Source organism: Exophiala oligosperma, assembly GCF_000835515.1.
Source record: "Exophiala oligosperma strain CBS 72588 unplaced genomic scaffold supercont1.10, whole genome shotgun sequence".
NCBI lineage: Eukaryota > Fungi > Ascomycota > Eurotiomycetes > Chaetothyriales > Herpotrichiellaceae > Exophiala > Exophiala oligosperma.
Window position 1 is genome coordinate 397,563 of NW_015622827.1, and position 19,813 is coordinate 417,375.

Genomic DNA, 19,813 nt, shown 5'->3' on the forward strand with positions numbered 1-19,813 from the left:
GCGAGGAGAGGCCATGTCCAAATACAACAATGCAGGAGCTGGATCTCGGTGACACCAGCTTCATACACCGAGACTCCAATGTCGGTCTACACACTAAGACGACAGTCCATATTTCAGGCGAGTGGCAGTCACAAAATAGTTTGCTTCCATGGTGCCCGCGATCCAAACGTCTTCTTTGCCTTTTCCGCATCTGTTTTGATCTTAGTTTGAACTTGACGCTTATCACATCTGGTCGTAACGATTTCGTCAGATTCATTGCAGACTGGGTTGCTGGAGCTGAGGTAAGCCAGTCGAGGAGATTACCAGGCCATTCCGTAAACCTGACCAACATAGCTGTGGAAACAGCTTGGATACGATACCTCCTGTGTGCAATACGACAATGAGCAGACTTTGGTTTCTACCAGGGCTTTCAGCTTCCAACTCGAGTTGAAGGTAGAACCATATGACTGTCTTCATCAATGTTACTGAGTTTTTTGCAGTCCTTCAATGACGACGGCCAATCCGCTACCTGTCCGGAAACGATTTCGCCTGTGTCGATCCAGCGATTTGAACTTACATTGCACTTTACCCACCAGGACAGTGTAGATGTTCTTCCGGCAAGTCAAGAAAAGTCCCGGGCCAGACGGCAGCATTCTTCGTTTTCCCTGGACAACGAAACGAACAAATCTTCCTCCGGTGAACCAGATCGTGAAAAGAGACATCAAACATCTCAAGGTAATTGTCACCCTGTTATTTCCGAGCTTGTTACTACGTTTGATGAGGTCCGCCTAAAAAACAAGTCCCCATCCACATCGTTGCTGGATGGACAAGCCTTCCTGATGTTGCTCGATATGGGGATCCGCAGCAGCATCTCTTCGCGGCTCATCAGACCTCCTGCAGGTTTCAGGCGTGTTACTGAGCTGGAATCGACTCCATTGGCTGCCATATTCCCATCCTGCTTTGCTCAACAATATGCTCAAAGGTTTGACGAGCAGTGTCGCTTCATTCCAGCCATAACAAGGTGGCTAGCCCCCTTCTCTGTACAGACAAAGGTTCCTGTTGATGGCGCGGTCAGCGCCCAAGTACACAAGAGTCTTTGGCTGACCCTTGCTCATGGACTTCGGGACCGCAATGGTGAGCGTATCTTGCGATCGCTATGTTCCTCTCGGGCATACGAGGATTTTATGCTAGACTCAGGCAATCAAAATGCGAGAGATTACGGTTTGATGTTGCAAGACGATGCATCATGTAACAACAATCTAGAAGACTTTCCTGAAACAGAATTAGGCTATGAGGACGATACAAGTGGTAACCTCTTCGATATTGAGGCAACAGTCAACCAACCGGCTAATTACTATGCAAATTACAACCCTGGAGTCACATCAAGAGGTGTCAACGATCAGGAGCGTGCAACTACGTCGGAATCCTTTGAGACCTGGGGGTACAGGTACATGCCCTTTAACGTTCACAAGCCTGTTAGCCAAGCCGACCACCCAGGTGACTTGCCCTGCCCACGTAGACATAGTGCAGATAACACATCGCAGATGAGTGATGCTTCGATGCTTACGGCTTCCCATGAACCTATGGCGAACAAGCTCGAACCCCAAGAGTCAGACTTTATTGGTCGGTCTGATTGGCTTACTCAGAATATCATCCGCATGCATCCGCTGATGCAGCATGAGCAGGATCCTGATTTGTTCGAGGTGGTTGACTGTCATGGAAGAAGACATGGGATAAATGAGCCAGACCACCACGGTTGGCCAGAAGGCGAATCCCGGGCTCTGACAGTCGGTAAGAAGGAAGAGTGTGTTCCTCAATATACATGCTGCCAACACACCTATCTCAACGCTCAAACAACTCCGCCCCGAGGACATTGCGACTCACGACACAGTTCAAACGAAAACATTGCTACTCAAGAATCGACAGTATCCATGTCTGGTGATCTGAAGCAGAGCTCCTCAAACACCTCACTGGCCGACGCACTTGGGGACGATCATCTGCTGTGGCACATGTGGAAGAGAAGGGCCAGTGTCGTCCCACGAGGAGAGGAGGACGTACTCGAGATGAAGATGATGTTTCAAACAGACCCAGACATGAAGCTCTTTGGCCATGAATGGAGCCTTGATCCAGACCCTAGCCCAGCTGACAAGAATAATGGTTTCACGTCACACGAAGGCGCCAAGGGTCTTCGACAGTCACAAGGGCAACGCAATAAAACAACAACTCCAATGTCAGACAAGCGATCATATTCCTCGGCCTCTGATTCATCGTCGTCATCCCTCTCGTATGTTGGACGGTCAAGCTCAGAGCCCAAGCCACAACGACGAGGGAGCCTTATCAAGCGATTTTCATGGGGAGGGAGACACCATACACCAGATATGAGCAGACTAGACGTGACGAAGCTGAATGATCGGACAATGGAAGTCAAAAGAAGGAAGACACTGGACGACTATGAGGTGATGAATAACGAATCCTTAGACGATGATTCGAACGACATGCTCTTTTGAGGAATTTGCAAACAACAGAGTGACGGCGTTTTTGACATATATTGGGAAGTTTCAAACCTGGGAGTCAGCGATTTTGGCTGGTATTTGTGTCACGATGAGAAGTATATATCAATGGTAGAGATGCCGGATGCTCAAACGTACATGTATGTACCTGTCATACATCATGAAAAAGAAAACATTGCAGGGACAGGCGTTGAAAGGCACATATGGGAGGATGATTGCTGAGGTGTGTACTCCGTATACAATAACTCTTGAGATTACCGAGTGCAACAATAGATCAGCATTATCGAGGACATTCACATCGATCAGCAGTGTTATTTAGACCGTAGCTTCGAAGCGATGTCTCCTCAATGCCATGTGCCACATCGTGCATATCATTAATGGAGCCGGAATACGGACACATCACCATTCGTCTAGGCCGGGGTTTAACTTATGGAGGCCCGTGGCGCCTAGAACTGGGGTCGGGAGGAGCTACATGTCCTCCGTCTAGGCCAGCTTAGTGGGTTTCTGAGCTCCATTGAGCTGATCTTGATGCCCAAACCTCACCAACCCTTCTCGCTTCCCTCGCATGTTTATGGGCCTGCTATGCCTAAATCTACCTAGCGACTCGGACCTAGGGCTGCGACTTCTAGGTATAGCTTACAGCACAACGGCTGCAGGAAACGCATCATCATCACCAAACCATCAAAAATTTTCAAGCCACCGAGGTCACTTTGTCGCCAGCATTGACTTCATCAATGCTACCTACATCACCAGCATCACCAGCACCTCGGGCACCATCATCACGCTATCCTCTTCCCTCCACGTTTCCCTCGTAATCGTTCACTCGTTCATTGCCTGGCGGCCCACGAACCACATCCACCTATGCTACCTTATCCTTGCCTTGCCGTGGCCTTTTACTGGTCTTGCCCCTCCTCTTGACATCTTGACCTTGTTTCCTTGAGCCCCTCACAGTATCCATCATATAGGCCTCTTGGGTGCAGCTAGCCAACCTGGCGCCTCGTCAGTCGTCTAGTAACGAAACACTGCACCAGGATTCTGCCTGGCGTAAGTTCTGCAGCTGGATCCCAGGAACTGATCAGTACAGAACGCGAGTCAAGCTGTCGGCCAAGTCGCGCACTCCCCTCCTATACCTTGCCTCTGGCCTGGTTCTGCTGTTGCTTCTCCTCGTACAGCTATTTTCGTCACGCAACGTCCAACCTCCTCGCCCTCTCCGAAAGCCTGAGCTGCCTAAGAACACCCTCAGTCCTTTCGGCGAAAGTGTGTATAAGCAAGAGGCGTATTACGAACAATTAGAACCGGGAACACAGTGCAAACCCAAGTCGTTGTTTTCAGCTGAGTTGCCTGTCACACACGGCTTGACCAACATGGCTCTCGAGGCAGAGGCCAAGCGTATGATTGCGGACTTCGAGTATAGCACGGAGGATGTGAACAAGGGTGTCAAGGAGTTTATTCGGGAGATGCAAGAAGGTCTAGAGAAGGAGGGTGCTACGTTGAGCCAGATCCCAACCTATGTCACATCAGTCCCCAATGGCACGGAAAAGGTAGGATAGGAAGCTCTTGTAGCGACTGAACTGACATATCATTAGGGCGTATACTTGGCAGTTGACTTGGGAGGCACCAACTTTCGAGTATGCTCGATAACCCTGCACGGGAATCAGTCGTTCTCGTTACAGCAGTCCAAGGTCGCGGTTCCGCGCTCCTTGATGGAGGCTAAGACTGCCCACGACCTGTTCCATTTCCTTGCTCAGCAGATCGAAGCATTCCTCAAAACGCATCACGAAGACCATTTCGAGAAGCACCGCAACGATCCGGTGGAACAGGAGTTTTTCGACCTGGGTTTCACATTCAGCTTTCCTGTGAATCAAATAGGTATCAACAAGGGCAAGCTCATGAGGTGGACCAAAGGATTCGATATCCCAGAGGCTATCGGCATGGATGTTTGCGAGTTGCTACAGAAAGAGATTGACGCTCTGAAACTTCCCGTTCGGGTCGCAGCGTTGGTCAACGACACGGTGGGCACTTTGATGGCAAGATCATATACCTCTCCTGGCAAGACCAAGACCTTGATCGGTGCCATCTTTGGCACGGGCACAAATGGAGCATACGTTGAGAAGCTGGACCGAGTCAAAAAGATGAAAGCGGTTGACGAAGCCGGTGGTGGCACAAACTACGACAAGTCAACAGGCCTCATGGTCATCAACTCAGAATGGGGCAGTTTTGACAACGGGCTCAAAGTTCTACCCAACACCCAATTCGATATAGATCTGGATCGGGAATCGGTGAATCCTGGAATCCAGATGTTTGAGAAGCGAGTGTCCGGCATGTTCCTCGGCGAGATCCTAAGGCGGGCACTTCTGAGCCTACATCAACATCCTGACGCGGGCGTCGCACTATTCAGAGACGTGACCTCGCACGACAACGACATCAGAAGTACAACAACTGTGGCAGAGGACAGTGCATTGTTTCAGCAATGGGGTATCGACACATCGTTCCTATCCATTGTGGAGGAAGATCAATCCGATCATTTACGAATTACCAAACAAACCCTCGAGAAGGAGTTGAACATTGGGGCCGCATCCACAGAAGACTGTGTGGCTGTCAAGATGCTCGTGCATGCCATCGGTAAGAGAGCAGCCCGGCTGAGTGCGGTCGCACTCGCTGGTGTGATCATTTCGACGAACAAATTACAGGAGGACGAGATCGTTGATGTGGGTGTGGACGGGAGCTTGGTCGAATACTACCCAGGCTTCGAGGAGTATATTCGTGAAGCTTTCCGGGAGATCGAGGGCATCGGCGAAGATGAGAAGCGTATCAGAATCGGCCTTGCAAAAGATGGCAGTGGTTTAGGTGCTGCTCTCATTGCATTGGTTGCGCACGACTCTGCTGTGGCGCTGTAGTGGAATCGTTCTCAAAATGAGACGACGGTAATATATGCATTAAATAGCATCTTTGGCATGATTACACATGAGAGAACAGAGTTTCTGATGACTTTCAATCGAACCGTGTGAAGAGCCTCGTATGAAGTATAAGGTGTGAAAATGAGATGGGACAATACGAAGACGGCAAAGAATATGAGTAAAAGTGTGGAAAATAATCTTTGTCATCTTCTCAACTTCAAACAACTCCATCCCGCACTGTTGAATAGGTTTCTTAACAATAAATCCTAATCATACTCCTTGTACATTTGCCATTATCGATTTCGAGAACATTCATCAACTCGTACGCTACAGCGTGGTCCCTCCTACAGAGACCTGACCCGGGAAGATCGGTCAATATGAGCGGAGAGTTGCAATCATGGGCATTGCCTCGCCTTCAACGCCTGCTTCCAATCGATGACGAATCGCTTCGAGAAGTTATAACCTACACCAACTCACTTTCCAAGGAAACAGGTGCCGAACACCTGAAGAACTTACTCGGCGATTCACCGCAGGCATTCGAGTTCATCTCATCTTTCAATGCACGAAGACCTCAAGTGTCTTCGGACAGCAGGAATGCGTCACAGACCCGCCCGGCGTCGACGGCGGATGAGACTGGCGTTCCAAGTCCGAAGAAGAGAGCTGCGCGGAAAACAAAGCCACCACTTCATGCCGTTGGCCCTGCTCGCGTACCAGAAGGATATGGCAACGTCTCTGGAGGATATACCAAGCAGTACAACACAGACGACAATTACTCATCAAGCAGGGGATCTCTTTTCCACGATGAGGATGTACCTTCGCGGACTCGTACGCCTGATGCCCTCCAGGCGCCCTTCAGTACTACTCGGGCTGCCCCTCAGTCCAATGTGACTTCGCGGGATGCTTCACCAGCTCCCAAATCCAATAAATTGCCACCTTCAGCATCGGGAAATTTGATATCAGATTTTGGATTCGCAAATGTCCGGTCCAAACAGTCAAAAAAGCCAGCACACCCGTCACATTCGCTGCCACAGTCTGGAAGCTCGACACCACAGAAAGGCGGCCCTTCCGCTACCACCACTTCAAATGTGGCAGATTTGACGGCATCAATTGCAGCTCTAGAGCTATCTACCAATCCCACCTTATCGAAAGAGAGAAGAAAATGTACCTGCAATGCCTCCATCCATCCCTTGTTCGAGACCGCTCCAAACTGCCTGAACTGTGGCAAGATCATATGCGCCTTGGAAGGCCTTCAACCATGCTCATTCTGTGATGCACCTATTTTGTCAAAGGAGCAAGTCGATAGCATGATTAAGGCACTGAAAGAAGAGCGGGGTATTGAAAAGATGGCTGCTCACAATGCTTCCCAGACACACTCCGGTCGGGGTACACCGGCGTTTGGAGGATCAACTCCCGAGGCACTTTCAGGAGACGAGTCCTCATTAGCGGCAGCACGAGCGAGAGCACATCGAGATAAACTTCTGGCATTCCAAAGAGAAAACGCCCAGCGGACTCGAGTCTATGATGAGGCTAGTGACTACGACATGACTTTGACGCCAGGGTCTACGCAGTGGATGAGTCCGGTTCAGCGTGCTGCAGCGCTGAAGAGGCAACAGCAATACATTCGCGAGATGGAAGAGGCAAACAGACCGGAATGGGAAAAGAAAAAGACGGTGATGAGCATGAGCATCAAGAATGGGAAACTTGTCAGAACATATGAGCGCCAGAAAGTGTCGGCGGCTACAGAGAAGATTGATGAGCCAGTCATCGATGCTGATATCGAGCATGACCTCGCTGATCAACATTTGAGTGTTGGAGGTCAAGGTGCTTTCAGCAACAATCCTCTTCTAGCAAGTGGCAAACTCGTCCGGCCAGTGTGGAGAGCACCTGAAGGTGTGGACAAGGGCAAGCAGCGGGAGCCAGATAGAAAGAGTGTATGGCGAAGAGTGCAAGATGATAGTGAAGATAATGAGCGCTGGATCTTGGATGGTGGCCTACATGGATATGGCAAAGAGACCAGGCTGATGGAAGATGGAAGTCAGCAAGAGTGTGGCTAGGAGACGCACCTCCTCGTCTCCGGTCTTGCATGGTGTTTATGAGATCTCTCCCTTATTACTCCGTCCCAACTCCGTACCAGGTAGGAATGAGACGACAATGCTTCGACCACGACTTTGTTACGCGGTTGTAGCCAGTAGTACGAATACGAGAAGTCAAGGGCCACGTGTGATGGCAGGGCGGATCATTATCAAGATCCGGATAGCGATACGGATAAGTGATAGAGAGAAAAACCATGATCCCTGTCGCTTTCAACGGTCGCTTTCCAGGCTAATCAGTAAAAAGGGCGCCAATGCAAGGAACAGGTCACGTGCACGGGGCTGGGGGCTGTTTTTGTCTGAGACGAACCGCGCCAAACTGCGCTGCGCTGGTCTGAGACAGCAACAAAGACTCAGCAAGACACCTTCTGTCATCAACGTCACGCCCTGTCGTCTATGCCATTGGCCACTGTCGAAAGAATCAACAACAACTTATGCCACGTCCAAGAGCCATCGACACAAGCTACGGTCCTCTTGGGGTCCAATCAACAAAGCACTGTCCTCCTGACGAACCTTTGTCCGATCGTCCCTAGAACACGAACACCACACCGTGTCACGGCTCAGCACGAGCCATAGGCATCATCTGTTCGCACGATACACACGATACGACTCTTGTACAATTTCCTGGCAAGGCTTTCACCTCTTTTCAACACTTCTACGATGGTGTGACAACGCCTGGTGCGTTATTGAATGCAGACAGAATCTCCCCTCAGTTGTATCAGATTTGAGATCGACCGGAGCATGCTGTGGATGGGCTGGTCCACCCACCGCCTGATTCATCTTCCCCGATGCTGGCCATTGACAGCATCTCTGGCCTAGGCTTCAGAGACACCAGCTTGTCGAACATAATGGAGCCCGAACTACCGCAAGTTAACCTTCCGCGAGTCCTGCTTCGTCCGGAGGATGCCTCACGACTGGGTCGACCATCCCGCTTCGACGACAGTGACCGCCCTCCTCGAGCCTCTAGCGAAGACACGAGGTCACAAGCGCAACGTGTCGATGCCGGTCAAACCCTGGACGGCTCCCCGGCGAAACCAGAGGAGGCAACCATCATCGGACAAGTCAAAAAGAGCGAGCTCAGCCTGTTATCTTTGGACGACACCACAGAACTGTTCAAGAAGAAAGTCGCAGATGCGAGACAAGACACAGAACACGCGCTTGCGGGCAGCGAGGCCGTTAGGGACGTTGTCAAGCCCAAATTAACCCTGGACCTGGGACACTCCAATATCGCCAGACTGCCCGAGAGTGTGGTTGATCTTATCAAAGACGAGGTGGAAAGATTATCTCTCTCACAAAACCAGATATGGCATATACCACTCCGCTTCTCCGAATGTACCCATTTGCGCTACCTCAATATACGGTCCAATGTATTCCGAGAGATACCTCGGGGAGTATACAAGCTCAACCAACTGGAGATCTTGGATATAAGTCGCAACAAAGTGCGAAAGATCTCCCCTGATATAAAGAACCTCCGCTCACTGCGGGTATTTTCATTGGTGCACAATCGAGTTGAAGAGCTGCCGACTGAATTATCCGAAATGACGAAACTTCAGATATTGAAGATCGCAGAAAACCCTCTGCGATTCCGGTTAAAAAGGGTTGTCGAATACAAAGAATCAGAAGTATCCTTTTCAGAGATGACCGATCACGAGAGAGAGACAGCCATCACACTCGAGATCAAAAGGTATCTGCGAGAGGCGCATTCATCAACTCTCGCTCCGATAGATGTCGAGGCTTCCTTGCAGATCGATGAAACTCCGATGGAGACGCCAAAGCCTCTGAAAAGAACTTTGAGCAGCAGATTCCCCGTCATTCCAAGCACTGGCAGCGGCCTCAGTGAACCGGGTTCAGAAGGAAACAAATCGTCACCCCTTCAGCCGAATCCACCTCCAGTACCTACGCGGTCCCACTTCCGCATGGCCTCTGGCGCCCAATCAATTGCCCTCCGACGTCCGGGCATTGCACCTCTGATAAGCCAAAACAGCAATGAGAGGAACCGAAGCAACAGCGAAAGTGTTTTACAGGCATCAGCTGCAGCTCGTCATAAGAGGATGGGGATGATGAGGAGAGAAAGAGAAAAGCCGGACTTGGACAGCATTGACGAACTCAAAGTCAACAGAAACAGTCATCTTAGAGGTTTCAGTCATGGATCCGTCCTGAAGCGGAACGGTACTCTATCATCTCCTGGCGGTGCCAGTTCATCTAGTCCGAATAGCCCCCGAGATCCGAGACGGAATAGGCTTGCTTTTGTGAAACGACTGTCAAGCTTACCAGAACACAAGGTCGAGAATGAGTTGAATAGTCCCGTCATTGACGGGGCGAAGGGTATTTTGTACGCACTTTACCAAATCCACCCTCACATCTCCGGCTTGATTGCTGCAATACGTGGCAAGGACGTTCGGAGGAGTACGCTAGAGTTCACATTTTTTAATGCCTCAACGCACGTCGATCGACTCAACGAAGCGTTGGAACAAGCTGAAGTGGTGGATATTGAGGACGAGGATGCCGTCCTGAGAGTTGAAACCACCGTTCGACGGGACTGTGCTACGTGTATCATGGCATACACGCATGTGACTGCTCAACTGCAGGACAATGTCAAGAAAATTGTCGCTGGAGCTGACGTGCGGTACGTCCGCAGTCTAATGCTCTTGCTTTACGGCAGTATGATCGAGGTTCGGAATGCAATCCAGAGTTTCGGTGCGGATGTCAACGTGACACGAGGTTTCGGGCATAGAAGGCAATTGTCGAGTGGAAATACTCATCCAATTCAGACGATCCCTGAAGAATTTACTACGCCATCCCAACCAGTTCGAGCAATCACCCCTACCCGAGACAGAAACATGCCTTCGAGACAGGGTGGGAGATTGCGTAGTGACACGGCCATCCAGCATCCGGTCGCGGAAAACGTCCCAACATATCCACCAAACCCTGTGTTACCTGCACCTTCGGGTTCTCTCCCGACACCAATCCACATGACTGGTACTACGCTCAACGGTGGAAGTTTGACAGGCACTTCGTCAACATTTTCAAACAGCGGCACTTTAAATAGCAATGGATTCAGATCAAGGTCAAGTTCTCGAGCTGCGATGATGAACAGCATGCCTTCCTCAGTTGCGAGTACTCCCCGCTCGGGCGAAGCCTTCAATCTGCCTATGGCAAATGGGTATCCTGCCCGGGTCAATCCTGCCACCGGCCTTACAGACGCCCAGGAGGAGGCTGTGTTTGAACAAATTTTCCTGGCACTAAGCAGAGCGTACGATGCTGCTTTGCACACCATCCCGATTGCCAAAGCACAATTTATTCGATGTCTCGAGGCAGCGGAGGAAAATCGACAGCCCAAGTCAGTACATGATCTCTGGTCGACATTGGTGTATAGATGCAAGCTGTGCATTGATGTCAGTGAAGCGCTGCAGATCCGGCTGGTCAATATGCGACTCAAAGAACCCAGCGTTCCAGGAACTGGCCGCAATGATCCGTCGCTGTGGTCATTGTGCAAGAACTTCTTGATGAGTTTTATTGACCTTTTGACGGATATGCGAGAAGCCAAATCTCTCCGGCTGTTGTCGCAAGAGTTGATCATCATGCTCCGACCGGTGCAGAAAGCGAGTCGAGAAGCTGGACGCTTGATCGAAACGAGTCCGTGGCGTTATCTCACCGACAGTGCGACCGCAGCAATGCCACCTCCGAGCGTGTTCAATACGTTGACGAACCAGCAATCTGCACCGACGATGAACGGGAGTGGCTATGCACACGCGAATGGCATGAACGGTACAAGCATCAGTGGAAATGCCTCGGTGTATAATACGGTCACCTCGTCATTGGGACAACATCCTGTTCAAAGTCCATTCCCACCACCCTTGGCACCAGTTCCTCCGATTCCAGGGTTGGGTCCAAGTTCAGCAAACACCCCCAACACGGCCATTATGCCCAAACAGATGATCAACGTCAATGGTCTTGCTCTTCCTAACGGGTCCAACGGCGTAAGTCCTGTTTCGGTACCACTACCTGCCACTCCGCTATCTGCGGCGCTCGGTCCGGCTGCCCAAGCGACAGTGCCAAACATGAATATGCAAATGGCGATTCCGAGTACACCCGCCAGTGCGTATGGCGATCAGTTCTTCAGGGGCGATGTGTTTCAACGGGCGGATAGTTTGTTGAGCATGCCACAAGCGGGTAATGTGAATTTCTTGAACAGGAGGTGAAATGAGGTTTATGTATTTCGAGATCAAAAAATCAAGATTAACCCCCGGGCAACAGCAGCTTTACATGATACGGCGAGACCAAAAAAGTGATTGGATAAGTTTTTTCAGCGTCATGACACCGAGCTTGGAAAGCCCAACAACGTTGAAGATGACGAAGGACAATGATTGAAGAAGTACAGACATATAATGAATGCATAATCTCATGCTAGGCAATAAAGTCATGGAAGGGTTGACTCAAAAGTTGTCAAGCATTGCTTGAGAGGGTTGACTCGAAAAAGTTCTCGGCAGTGATTCATCAGTCTCGGGAAGTAAGAAAACGGAGAGAAGTGGAAGGAGGTTTTTTTTGGCCTCGTTGTACAGAGTTACCCTTCAAGGGGTGATGCTCCTTTTTATCTGAAGCCCAGCATGCATTTTGCATTGCAAAAGGGGGGAAAAGGTAGCTCGGTCCGACCTTGGTCAACAAGGGACGTGTTATATTATATAGTGTATAAAGTGAAGTACCCTCTACAAGTACAATGTGAGAAGTGAAAAGGGAAAGGAAAGAAAAAGGATCTAGGTGATTGATGGGAGACAACCTTTTTTTTCTTTTTGGATGAGTCCGTCGTGTTGTTTTACCTACGGAGGACCTAGGTAATTATATCAAAAAGGAACTAGGTCCAACGAAGATATGATCGAGATGATTTGATTGAATTGACTGTGAGTCACAGACTCACAGTGAGTGAGCCAATGAGTATACCGTACTACACATTATCAAGAGCCGTTTCTTCAAATCTAAAAAAGAAAAAAAAATTGGAAATGAGGTCTTGCCCGGGTTCGAACCGGGGTTGCCGGAAAGTTGTGTTGTCTTGGTCAAGAACAAAGGTCAAAATCCGGAGTGATCACCACTACACTACAAAACCTGCCAGCGCCAACCAGAAATTTGGGGGGGCAAATTCTAAAGGTCGAATTTGAGCAAGAATTGGAGGTGTCAAAAATATGTTGGCTTCGTTTTCGAGCCCCACCGAAAAACTCTAGACGAATCGATGACGGCGCTTACCACAACTTTTGCTTGTACTGTGTGTACTCTACGCTGACACTACTACGTACCTAGGTATCTATTCTGTTGCTGTGTGGTTTTGATTGTTTTTCAAACCCAAAATTACCCGGGTAGGTAATCAGTTCATGGGTCATTGTCATACGGTGTACATATCACATGCACATGATTTTTTTCATACAGTCCCGTACCGGGGTACATCACATTTGCCAACCGCCACTGGTAGTGAGACCGGATACTTCACCCTCCCCGATCCCGAACCAATAACTGTCGTTGAACGCGTCAAAATCAAAAGGGAACTCGGCCGACGGCAATAGTAATGGTGCCTGTGACGCTTGTGTTTGTTGGGTAGCGGCGGCCGTCGTCGTTGGTATCTGAGTCTGTTGCTGTTGCTGCTGTTGCTGCTGTTGTTGTTGAGTTTGAAGGTTCCTCTGTACACAGTTTTGATAACAAGTCTTGATATTAGACCATTCATTAGCTAGACGTTTCAAAAAGTGGTCCTGTTTCTGGGCCTGCCCCGAAGACCCTCCGACGGCCATCAAGTAAAGTTCCTTGATCCGCTGACACAGCGTGTCCAGACATTTCCCCAACCACGAGGCTCGCTGGGACGACTCGACCGTGCAGCAAGTCGAGTCTAGGATGATGGAAGACTTGGCGCACAGCATGACGGACAGGTTCAGTTGGCGCCAGTCCATCACTCCCCATTGGCTCATTTCTTCGAGGGAGAGTTCGACGTTGTCGGAAATGTGTTTCATCGACGCCGAGTAGCATTCATATATAATAGACATTCGGGAGACGGACGGTATTTGGCCCAGGCTCAAGCCGTAAAGCCCGACTTCGTGGATGTAGGCGCGGCTGCAGTAGTACGCGCGGTACATGTGGGCTGAAATACCCCGGGAGCAAAAGTTAGCTTGTGACAAGGGAGTCGGAGAAAACATGAGGACCGGTCGACGAGAATGATTAGAGACAAAGGGGGACGTGGCCTGACTGACCTGTCTCAGAAGTCTTGGGTGGGAGACTCGCTTTCCACTCTTCCACTTGTCTCGCCATGGCTGTTACTAAGAGCTGGGTCTTTTCGTCGTTCAGCTCAGCCGCACGTTCTCGTGAGCCATGGTCAAATGCAGCCCCCACGCCCTCTGCCATGGCCATGGTCTTGATCCAGGCACGTAGCAAGGAATCGGAAGGGTATTGAGGGTCGGCGACCAAAGAGTCTGCACATTCATCCAGGTATTGAGAATGTGGGAGGAGGTTGTGTTTGCGGAATGTAAAGCAACAACTACCAAATCAGTCAATTATAATTCTCACGCGGGGGATAAGAGGAGCCTGGATATGTGACTTACAACGTTGAAATGATATTCGTCGCAATAAAGGCTCTTCGGGCATCAAAGTTCCAGAATTTCGAAGGCGTGCCTTCATTGGTCTGTGGGTATATCGAGCCCGAGTTCAACAGAACCTCGTGTTGAGTGACAGTAAGTGGCCGCTGGGTTATGCCAAGTTCAATGGCCATGGTCACTAGGACCGTGGCCAGTCTGTAGGCGCCCGATGGGAAACTGTGGGTATAGAAATGACACCTAGCAAGACGGTCCTGTGAGTGTCTCCAAGCAAAGGAAAATCATAAACATCGACGTACCACCCAAAGTACACAATTAGAGACTGCAAGAGGTCAAAAGACCTCTCGTACCGCATAAAATACTTTTCACTAAGATCTCTGAGAAAGATGGAGCGAAGCGCGGCCTGTCGCGCGGGGTTCTTCCAGGACGTGACTATGAATATGGCCTGTGCCAACATGGGTCGTTCCTCGATCAAAGATGCGGCACGGCATGATTGATGAAGAAGGACAAACGGGTAGTTGACTCGAGACATCTCTCGGTAAGTGTTGAGCAAGGCTTCACATTCGTCCAGGCTCAGCATGTCCGAGCCGATGACGGCGGGGAGGATGGATTGAGGGCCTCCCGACCCCGACAGGAAGCTCGCCCTCCGCGATGGAGTCTGTGTCACCGAAGGAGGGTGACGCTGTGAGCTGGCGGTGGTGGGCGGAGAGGGCTCGTTGTCGCCATTCCGTTTCAGCAAGGCCAGTATTTCCGAATACGTGCTTTCGAGATGTTCGACTCGCCCGCGTACTGCACCGCCGTGGTTAGACTTGAGCTTGATTGAACTTGGGACTACCAATCACATCGGGCCTTGCGTTCTCTGCGCTTGGCTTCGGGAATTTGACACTGTTTTCCCAACCTTGTGCATCTGTTGGATATCGAGTCAATCACGGCGACCTCAGGCGTCGAAAGATCGGGGGTTTGTTTTACCTGAGACAGCAGTCGTCTTTCTCAAACACACATCGTAGCTTTTTCTCACGGCATTCTTTGCACGCCGGGATCTTTCTCTCGTCTGGCATGGCCGACACTGGTGCCCAGCCTCGCTGTTGCAGTAACGGAGAAGTAGTCAAAAATTCAAAGACTTCCGACCGAAGAGATGTTATCCACTGGGTCCGGCGGGTGGCCTCATATCATCCTGGGTGACATGAATCATCGACCCTCAACCAGAGTTTTAACGATTAGTCGTCCCTACAGCCTCCGGCCGTATGCAATGTCAAATGGTTCGGGGCATCAGAGTGGAAGAGGCGATACGGTGTTCGGGAGTGATTTGTACCCGAAAGTCCCGAATCGGCGTCTTTAGCGACTTTGTGGCCAATTTCTCCGACCAACAACAACGTCGCTGCCCCTCTTTCTTCTTATCCCTGCGACGTCCATCGTAGCTTCAACTACCACTAGTCCCGCTATACGGGCCATCAACAAGCATTTATGATATGCGGCTCCCGAGAAGTACTTTCTACCTCCTAATTAAAAGATGGTCCGTCTTGACAAAAGTCCGCGGGCTCCTAACTCCGGCGCGGTGCAATACGTGGCGGCTCAAATTCCACGTGTAGTTGCTATATCTATCGGTTGTCGGCAGCGTGACATGCCACGATGTTTTTCCCTCGCTTCCATTGTCTCGTGCAACACTGACTTTCAGATCTGAGATACGATGGCTGACACGCAGGAACCAACTCAGCCCCCCGACTCGGACTCAATACAGACAACGACAAATAACCCGCTCAGTCTGATTGAGAAAGACCAGCAACAACTCGAGGAGAAGTCCATCGACGTCGACTCGGATGGCCCAAACCACACACCTCAGCGTGTATCGATCGAAAAACCCACAGACTGGTCCCAGTATACACTCAAAAGAAGACCATGGCGACCATGTGTCACGGATTTCAGTCGAATCATCGAGGCCAAATACCGTGGAAGCGGTACCCCCAGCGACCCTTATATCGTCCAGTGGCTTGACGATGACCCTTGCAATCCGAAAACCTACTCAATGAAGCGCAAAACCATCTTGAGTGCCTTGCTAGCTTTTATGACTCTGTGTATCTCGCTGGCCTCCTCCGCCTACACGGGTCCGAGCGAAAGTATCATGGAGGAATTCCACTGTAGCGAAGAAATATTCCTGCTGGGTCTCACTTTTTTCGTCTTGGGATTTGGCACCGGCCCGCTCGTCTTCGGCCCCCTCTCTGAAGCGCTGGGACGTCGCAACATTCTCATGCTCTCCATGATCTTCTACACCATTTGGACTGGAATATGCATCGCCGCACAAAATATTCAGAGTCTGATCGTCTTCCGGGCTCTTGCCGGTACGATTGGTTCAGCTGCATTCGTCATACCCGGAGGCCAAATTGCCGACATGTTTGACGCCGAACAGCGAGGCGTGGTCATCGCCATATACTCTGCCGCCCCGTTTCTGGGGCCCACCCTTGGTCCAATGATCGGAGGCTTCATCGATTTGGGAGCATCATGGCGTTGGCTCTTTGGTGTGCTGACCCTGTACTCGGGTGCACTCACCTTCTTCGGCCTTCTTATTGTGCCCGAGACTTATGCTCCGGTGTTGCTGCGCCAGAGGGCGAAATTGCTCACCAAGGTCACTGGGAAGACACACATGACCAAGATCGACATTGACAACCCGCTCACCTTCCACAAAATGGTCAGGAAGTCCTTGGTGTTGCCATGGGCGCTCTTATTCAGGGAGCCTATAGTACTTCTCCTCACCGTACGTCTCTTCGTTTCTTGTCTGCAGGCTCGCTTTCCACTGACCCTCGAACTACTCAGATCTACACCGCCGTTATCTACGGAACCTTGTATCTCTGCTTCGCCGCCTACCCTATCGTCTTCCAGGAAGGACACGGGTGGAATGCAGGCGTGGGCGGTCTGGCTTTCATTGGCATGCTGGTTGGAATATTCGTCGGCGTTGCCATCATCATCTACGACAACAGGCGCTACATCCGTATCCACAGAGAGACAGGAGGCTTTGCACCGCCAGAAACTCGTCTTCCGACCGTCATCTTAGGCGGTGTCATTGCCATTGTTGGTCTTGCATGGTTCGCAGCCACAACATCTCCTAGTGTCCATTGGATCGTCCCAATCCTCGCTGGAGTACCCTTTGGAGCGGGATTTCTGCTCATCTTCATGTCTTGCATGAACTATCTGTGAGTGTTCCCTTGGTGCCTCGTTACGGGGAAAAGAGAGAAAGTTATAGCTAGATATGCTAATCGTGGTACAGAATCGACTCATATGTAATCTATGCTGCTTCTGTGATGGCAGCCAACTCGGTCCTTCGTTCCGCTTTTGGCGCTGTTTTCCCCCTCTTCACCGTCCAGATGTATGAAAATCTAGGTGTGCACTGGGCTTCCGCAGTGCCGGGTTTCATCGCTCTGGCATGCTTTCCATTCCCCATATTCTTCTACAAGTACGGCCGCGTCATCAGGAGAAAGTGCAAGTATTCGGCCCAGGCGGCATGGTATCTGGACAGTCTAAAGAGCGACCTGGAGAGGCAGAGATCAAGAGGTGAAGCTAATGACCCAGATTCGACGAGTGTCAAGGACAACGACGATGCTGTTTGATGACATCGTTTGATGGTTTGCAGTTATCCCGTGGTTCTGGGAGCGTATTTTTCCCGGACAACATAGACATGTCTGGCAGGATTTACGGCTAGGCCGGAGCATGTAGAGGGCATTGTGTCACATCTCGGCAAGGTGTTGGGGGCGTTTGCAAATAAAACATCATGAGACGATGTCCGAAAAGATATCGTTAATCCTTATATGGTTCCTTAGACTCAATCTTTGGCTAGCATTGTTTCAGCCCAGCTGAGTGCTTGCTCGTGCAGGCGCATGCTGGGACGTGAATGGCTACTCGTTGTGAGAGCCTCGGCACTCTCACTCCCCATGTCTTGATCGTGAGCAGTTTCTTCATAGAGCCGAACTCGTTCTTCAGCAAAGCCTTTCTCTCGACCAAAAAAGCATGCTCTACGCATGAGCTCGACCAATTCACTGCCTTGAGCTCGCATCAGTGCCGCGTGACCCTGCTCGGAGTGTACGCCGTCCGAGTTACCCTCCACTTCATCAAAGCTACCGACTACTAATGGAGATCGGACAAACGCCTTGACGTGCGGGAGGATTGCAGACTCGGGTCGACCTATCGCCGGCCATCTTTGCAGGACTTTGCGCCGTCTGGGTGGAGATTGAGACTGCGTTGTTGATAAAGGAGTAGGCATTGTATCGGGCAATGGTGCGTGTGAAGAATAATATTCTTCTTGCAGATCACCTTCGAGGTTTTCGGTGTCGCCAAACCCGCCATTGCTATCATTCAATCCCATCTCTTCGACAAGGTCGTCGCCAACAGTCCTATTCAATGGCGTATCTCTACCCGGAGCGCGAAGAAATAATAGCGGACTGGCGAAAGGATCAAAGTATGATGACGGGGTCGGAAATAACCTTGCACGCAACCTTATGAGATCTTCTGCGGCGGCCAGTACGGATGAATCGTCGACACCAAAACGTGTAGCTCGATGTTTGTGCCTTTTCCTGGCCGTGTCTTTCGTTCGCCGTAACTGTTCAACGATCTCGTCAAGGCTGACCCAATCTACCAGGGGCTCGATGACAGCCAAGGCGTGTACATCGTCCGGGTGGGTGAGTGAGAGCATTGTGGCTAAGCCTCCTCCGATATGGCTCCCGAAGAGACAAATCTTTGGCTCTTCGTGCTGGCCTTCGTTGAAGGGCGACGTCGAGGAGGTCAGATATGACAGAGCAGTCGACACATCATGAATGGGAGTTGGAAAACATGTCTTCTCGTCGGTCGTAGCATCGGTATCGAGGCCAAGGCGGTAATGAATTGTGACGATAGACGTGTTCGGGGAGAGGAGAGTGTTCAACCGAGGTTGGACATTGAAGGCCGGCACCTTCAGTGATGGGCCCGGTGGTAAGTGGACAAGAACATGTCGTGGACGGTCTTGCGCGCGTGCGTGCGCGTTCCTTGAAGGGGTCTCAAGACTAAGGTGAGGTCAATATGGTTGCTGGGCTTCTGGAGAAAGGAGAAGAGGTGTATTCATACTCGAGCCTAACATGTCCATCGAGTCCAATGCGCAGGTCGATGCTTTGTCCTTTTCGAGATGTCTCTGTGGCTATTCGACGTTCACAAGATGAGCTGAATGCACATGGACTAGTGAGTGGTATGATGGAAGAGAAGCCTTTACGGCCATGCTGTAGGAGCATCACATAGCGAGATGAGATTGCAAGAAGTACCATTCAGGTACTCCGTACGGAGTACTATGATGAATGTAAGAATACGTTGAGGAATAGAAGTTGTCTTTTGCTCGAACGTAGATGTGTAAGGAGTACTCCATACGGTGGGCCATATTACCTGCGACGCATCACATAAAAACACTTCCATAATGAGTAGGTGACATGCCTAATACGGACATCCGAGCATATTTCGACGAGCCAACATGACATGATGGATGGTGCATACGTAGTCAAGATTCATATCCCCGTCCTCGCCTTGTTTTCCATTCCTTTCTTGCGCCAGCGTACCAGCTCAATCCACGCCATATCCATAGGTTCAATGCATCTCTATGCTGAGACTTGGTTCTTTGTGGCAAAGGTCCTCTCCTCGGCGCAGATGAAACGGTTCTCACAGTAGGTTGGTACGTTAAGCACACGCAACGGTAGGTGAAGAGCCCTTTGTAAAAATGTTCTTTATTGGTGGATGCTTTGCCTTACGACCTCGAAGGGGTTTAA

The 19,813-nt window shown here is 50.5% G+C and overlaps 7 protein-coding genes and 1 non-coding gene across 8 annotated transcripts; 5 read left to right on the plus strand and 3 right to left on the minus strand.

The window, feature by feature from the left end:
• Positions 1 to 29: 29 nt before the first annotated feature.
• Positions 30 to 2,710, plus strand: PV06_09330 (uncharacterized protein; the record flags this gene model as incomplete). The annotated part of the gene is made up of 3 exons (XM_016410767.1): positions 30 to 281; positions 334 to 432; positions 480 to 2,710. 3 exons carry the CDS (start codon positions 30 to 32, stop codon positions 2,484 to 2,486), a joined length of 2,358 nt encoding a protein of 785 aa, XP_016258574.1. The 3' UTR covers positions 2,487 to 2,710.
• Positions 2,711 to 3,204: 494 nt separating this feature from the next.
• Positions 3,205 to 5,503, plus strand: PV06_09331 (uncharacterized protein). Its single transcript, XM_016410768.1, has 2 exons — positions 3,205 to 4,030; positions 4,076 to 5,503. Exons 1-2 carry the CDS (start codon positions 3,854 to 3,856, stop codon positions 5,384 to 5,386), a joined length of 1,488 nt encoding a protein of 495 aa, XP_016258575.1. The 5' UTR covers positions 3,205 to 3,853; the 3' UTR covers positions 5,387 to 5,503.
• A 108-nt stretch (positions 5,504 to 5,611) lies between these two features.
• On the plus strand, positions 5,612 to 7,548 carry PV06_09332 (uncharacterized protein). The gene has a single exon (XM_016410769.1). It carries the CDS (start codon positions 5,764 to 5,766, stop codon positions 7,438 to 7,440), a length of 1,677 nt encoding a protein of 558 aa, XP_016258576.1. The 5' UTR covers positions 5,612 to 5,763; the 3' UTR covers positions 7,441 to 7,548.
• Positions 7,549 to 7,830: 282 nt separating this feature from the next.
• On the plus strand, positions 7,831 to 12,152 carry PV06_09333 (uncharacterized protein). Its single transcript, XM_016410770.1, has one exon. The coding sequence runs from the start codon at positions 8,265 to 8,267 to the stop codon at positions 11,676 to 11,678; it is 3,414 nt and encodes a 1,137-aa protein (XP_016258577.1). The 5' UTR covers positions 7,831 to 8,264; the 3' UTR covers positions 11,679 to 12,152.
• A 324-nt stretch (positions 12,153 to 12,476) lies between these two features.
• Positions 12,477 to 12,577, minus strand: PV06_09334. The gene has a single exon. It is a non-coding gene; the product is annotated as a tRNA-Gln (tRNA).
• A 251-nt stretch (positions 12,578 to 12,828) lies between these two features.
• Positions 12,829 to 15,293, minus strand: PV06_09335 (uncharacterized protein). Its single transcript, XM_016410771.1, has 5 exons — positions 15,012 to 15,293; positions 14,342 to 14,949; positions 14,052 to 14,282; positions 13,704 to 13,987; positions 12,829 to 13,594 (listed from the first exon to the last, which is right to left on the minus strand). Exons 2-5 carry the CDS (start codon positions 14,620 to 14,622, stop codon positions 12,912 to 12,914), a joined length of 1,479 nt encoding a protein of 492 aa, XP_016258578.1. The 5' UTR covers positions 14,623 to 14,949; positions 15,012 to 15,293; the 3' UTR covers positions 12,829 to 12,911.
• Positions 15,294 to 15,471: 178 nt separating this feature from the next.
• Positions 15,472 to 17,794, plus strand: PV06_09336 (uncharacterized protein). Its single transcript, XM_016410772.1, has 3 exons — positions 15,472 to 16,791; positions 16,851 to 17,227; positions 17,302 to 17,794. The coding sequence occupies exons 1-3, from the start codon at positions 15,730 to 15,732 to the stop codon at positions 17,639 to 17,641; spliced, it is 1,779 nt and encodes a 592-aa protein (XP_016258579.1). The 5' UTR covers positions 15,472 to 15,729; the 3' UTR covers positions 17,642 to 17,794.
• Positions 17,788 to 19,348, minus strand: PV06_09337 (uncharacterized protein). The gene is made up of 2 exons (XM_016410773.1): positions 19,128 to 19,348; positions 17,788 to 19,066 (listed from the first exon to the last, which is right to left on the minus strand). The coding sequence occupies exons 1-2, from the start codon at positions 19,319 to 19,321 to the stop codon at positions 17,854 to 17,856; spliced, it is 1,407 nt and encodes a 468-aa protein (XP_016258580.1). The 5' UTR covers positions 19,322 to 19,348; the 3' UTR covers positions 17,788 to 17,853.
• Positions 19,349 to 19,813: the final 465 nt, after the last annotated feature.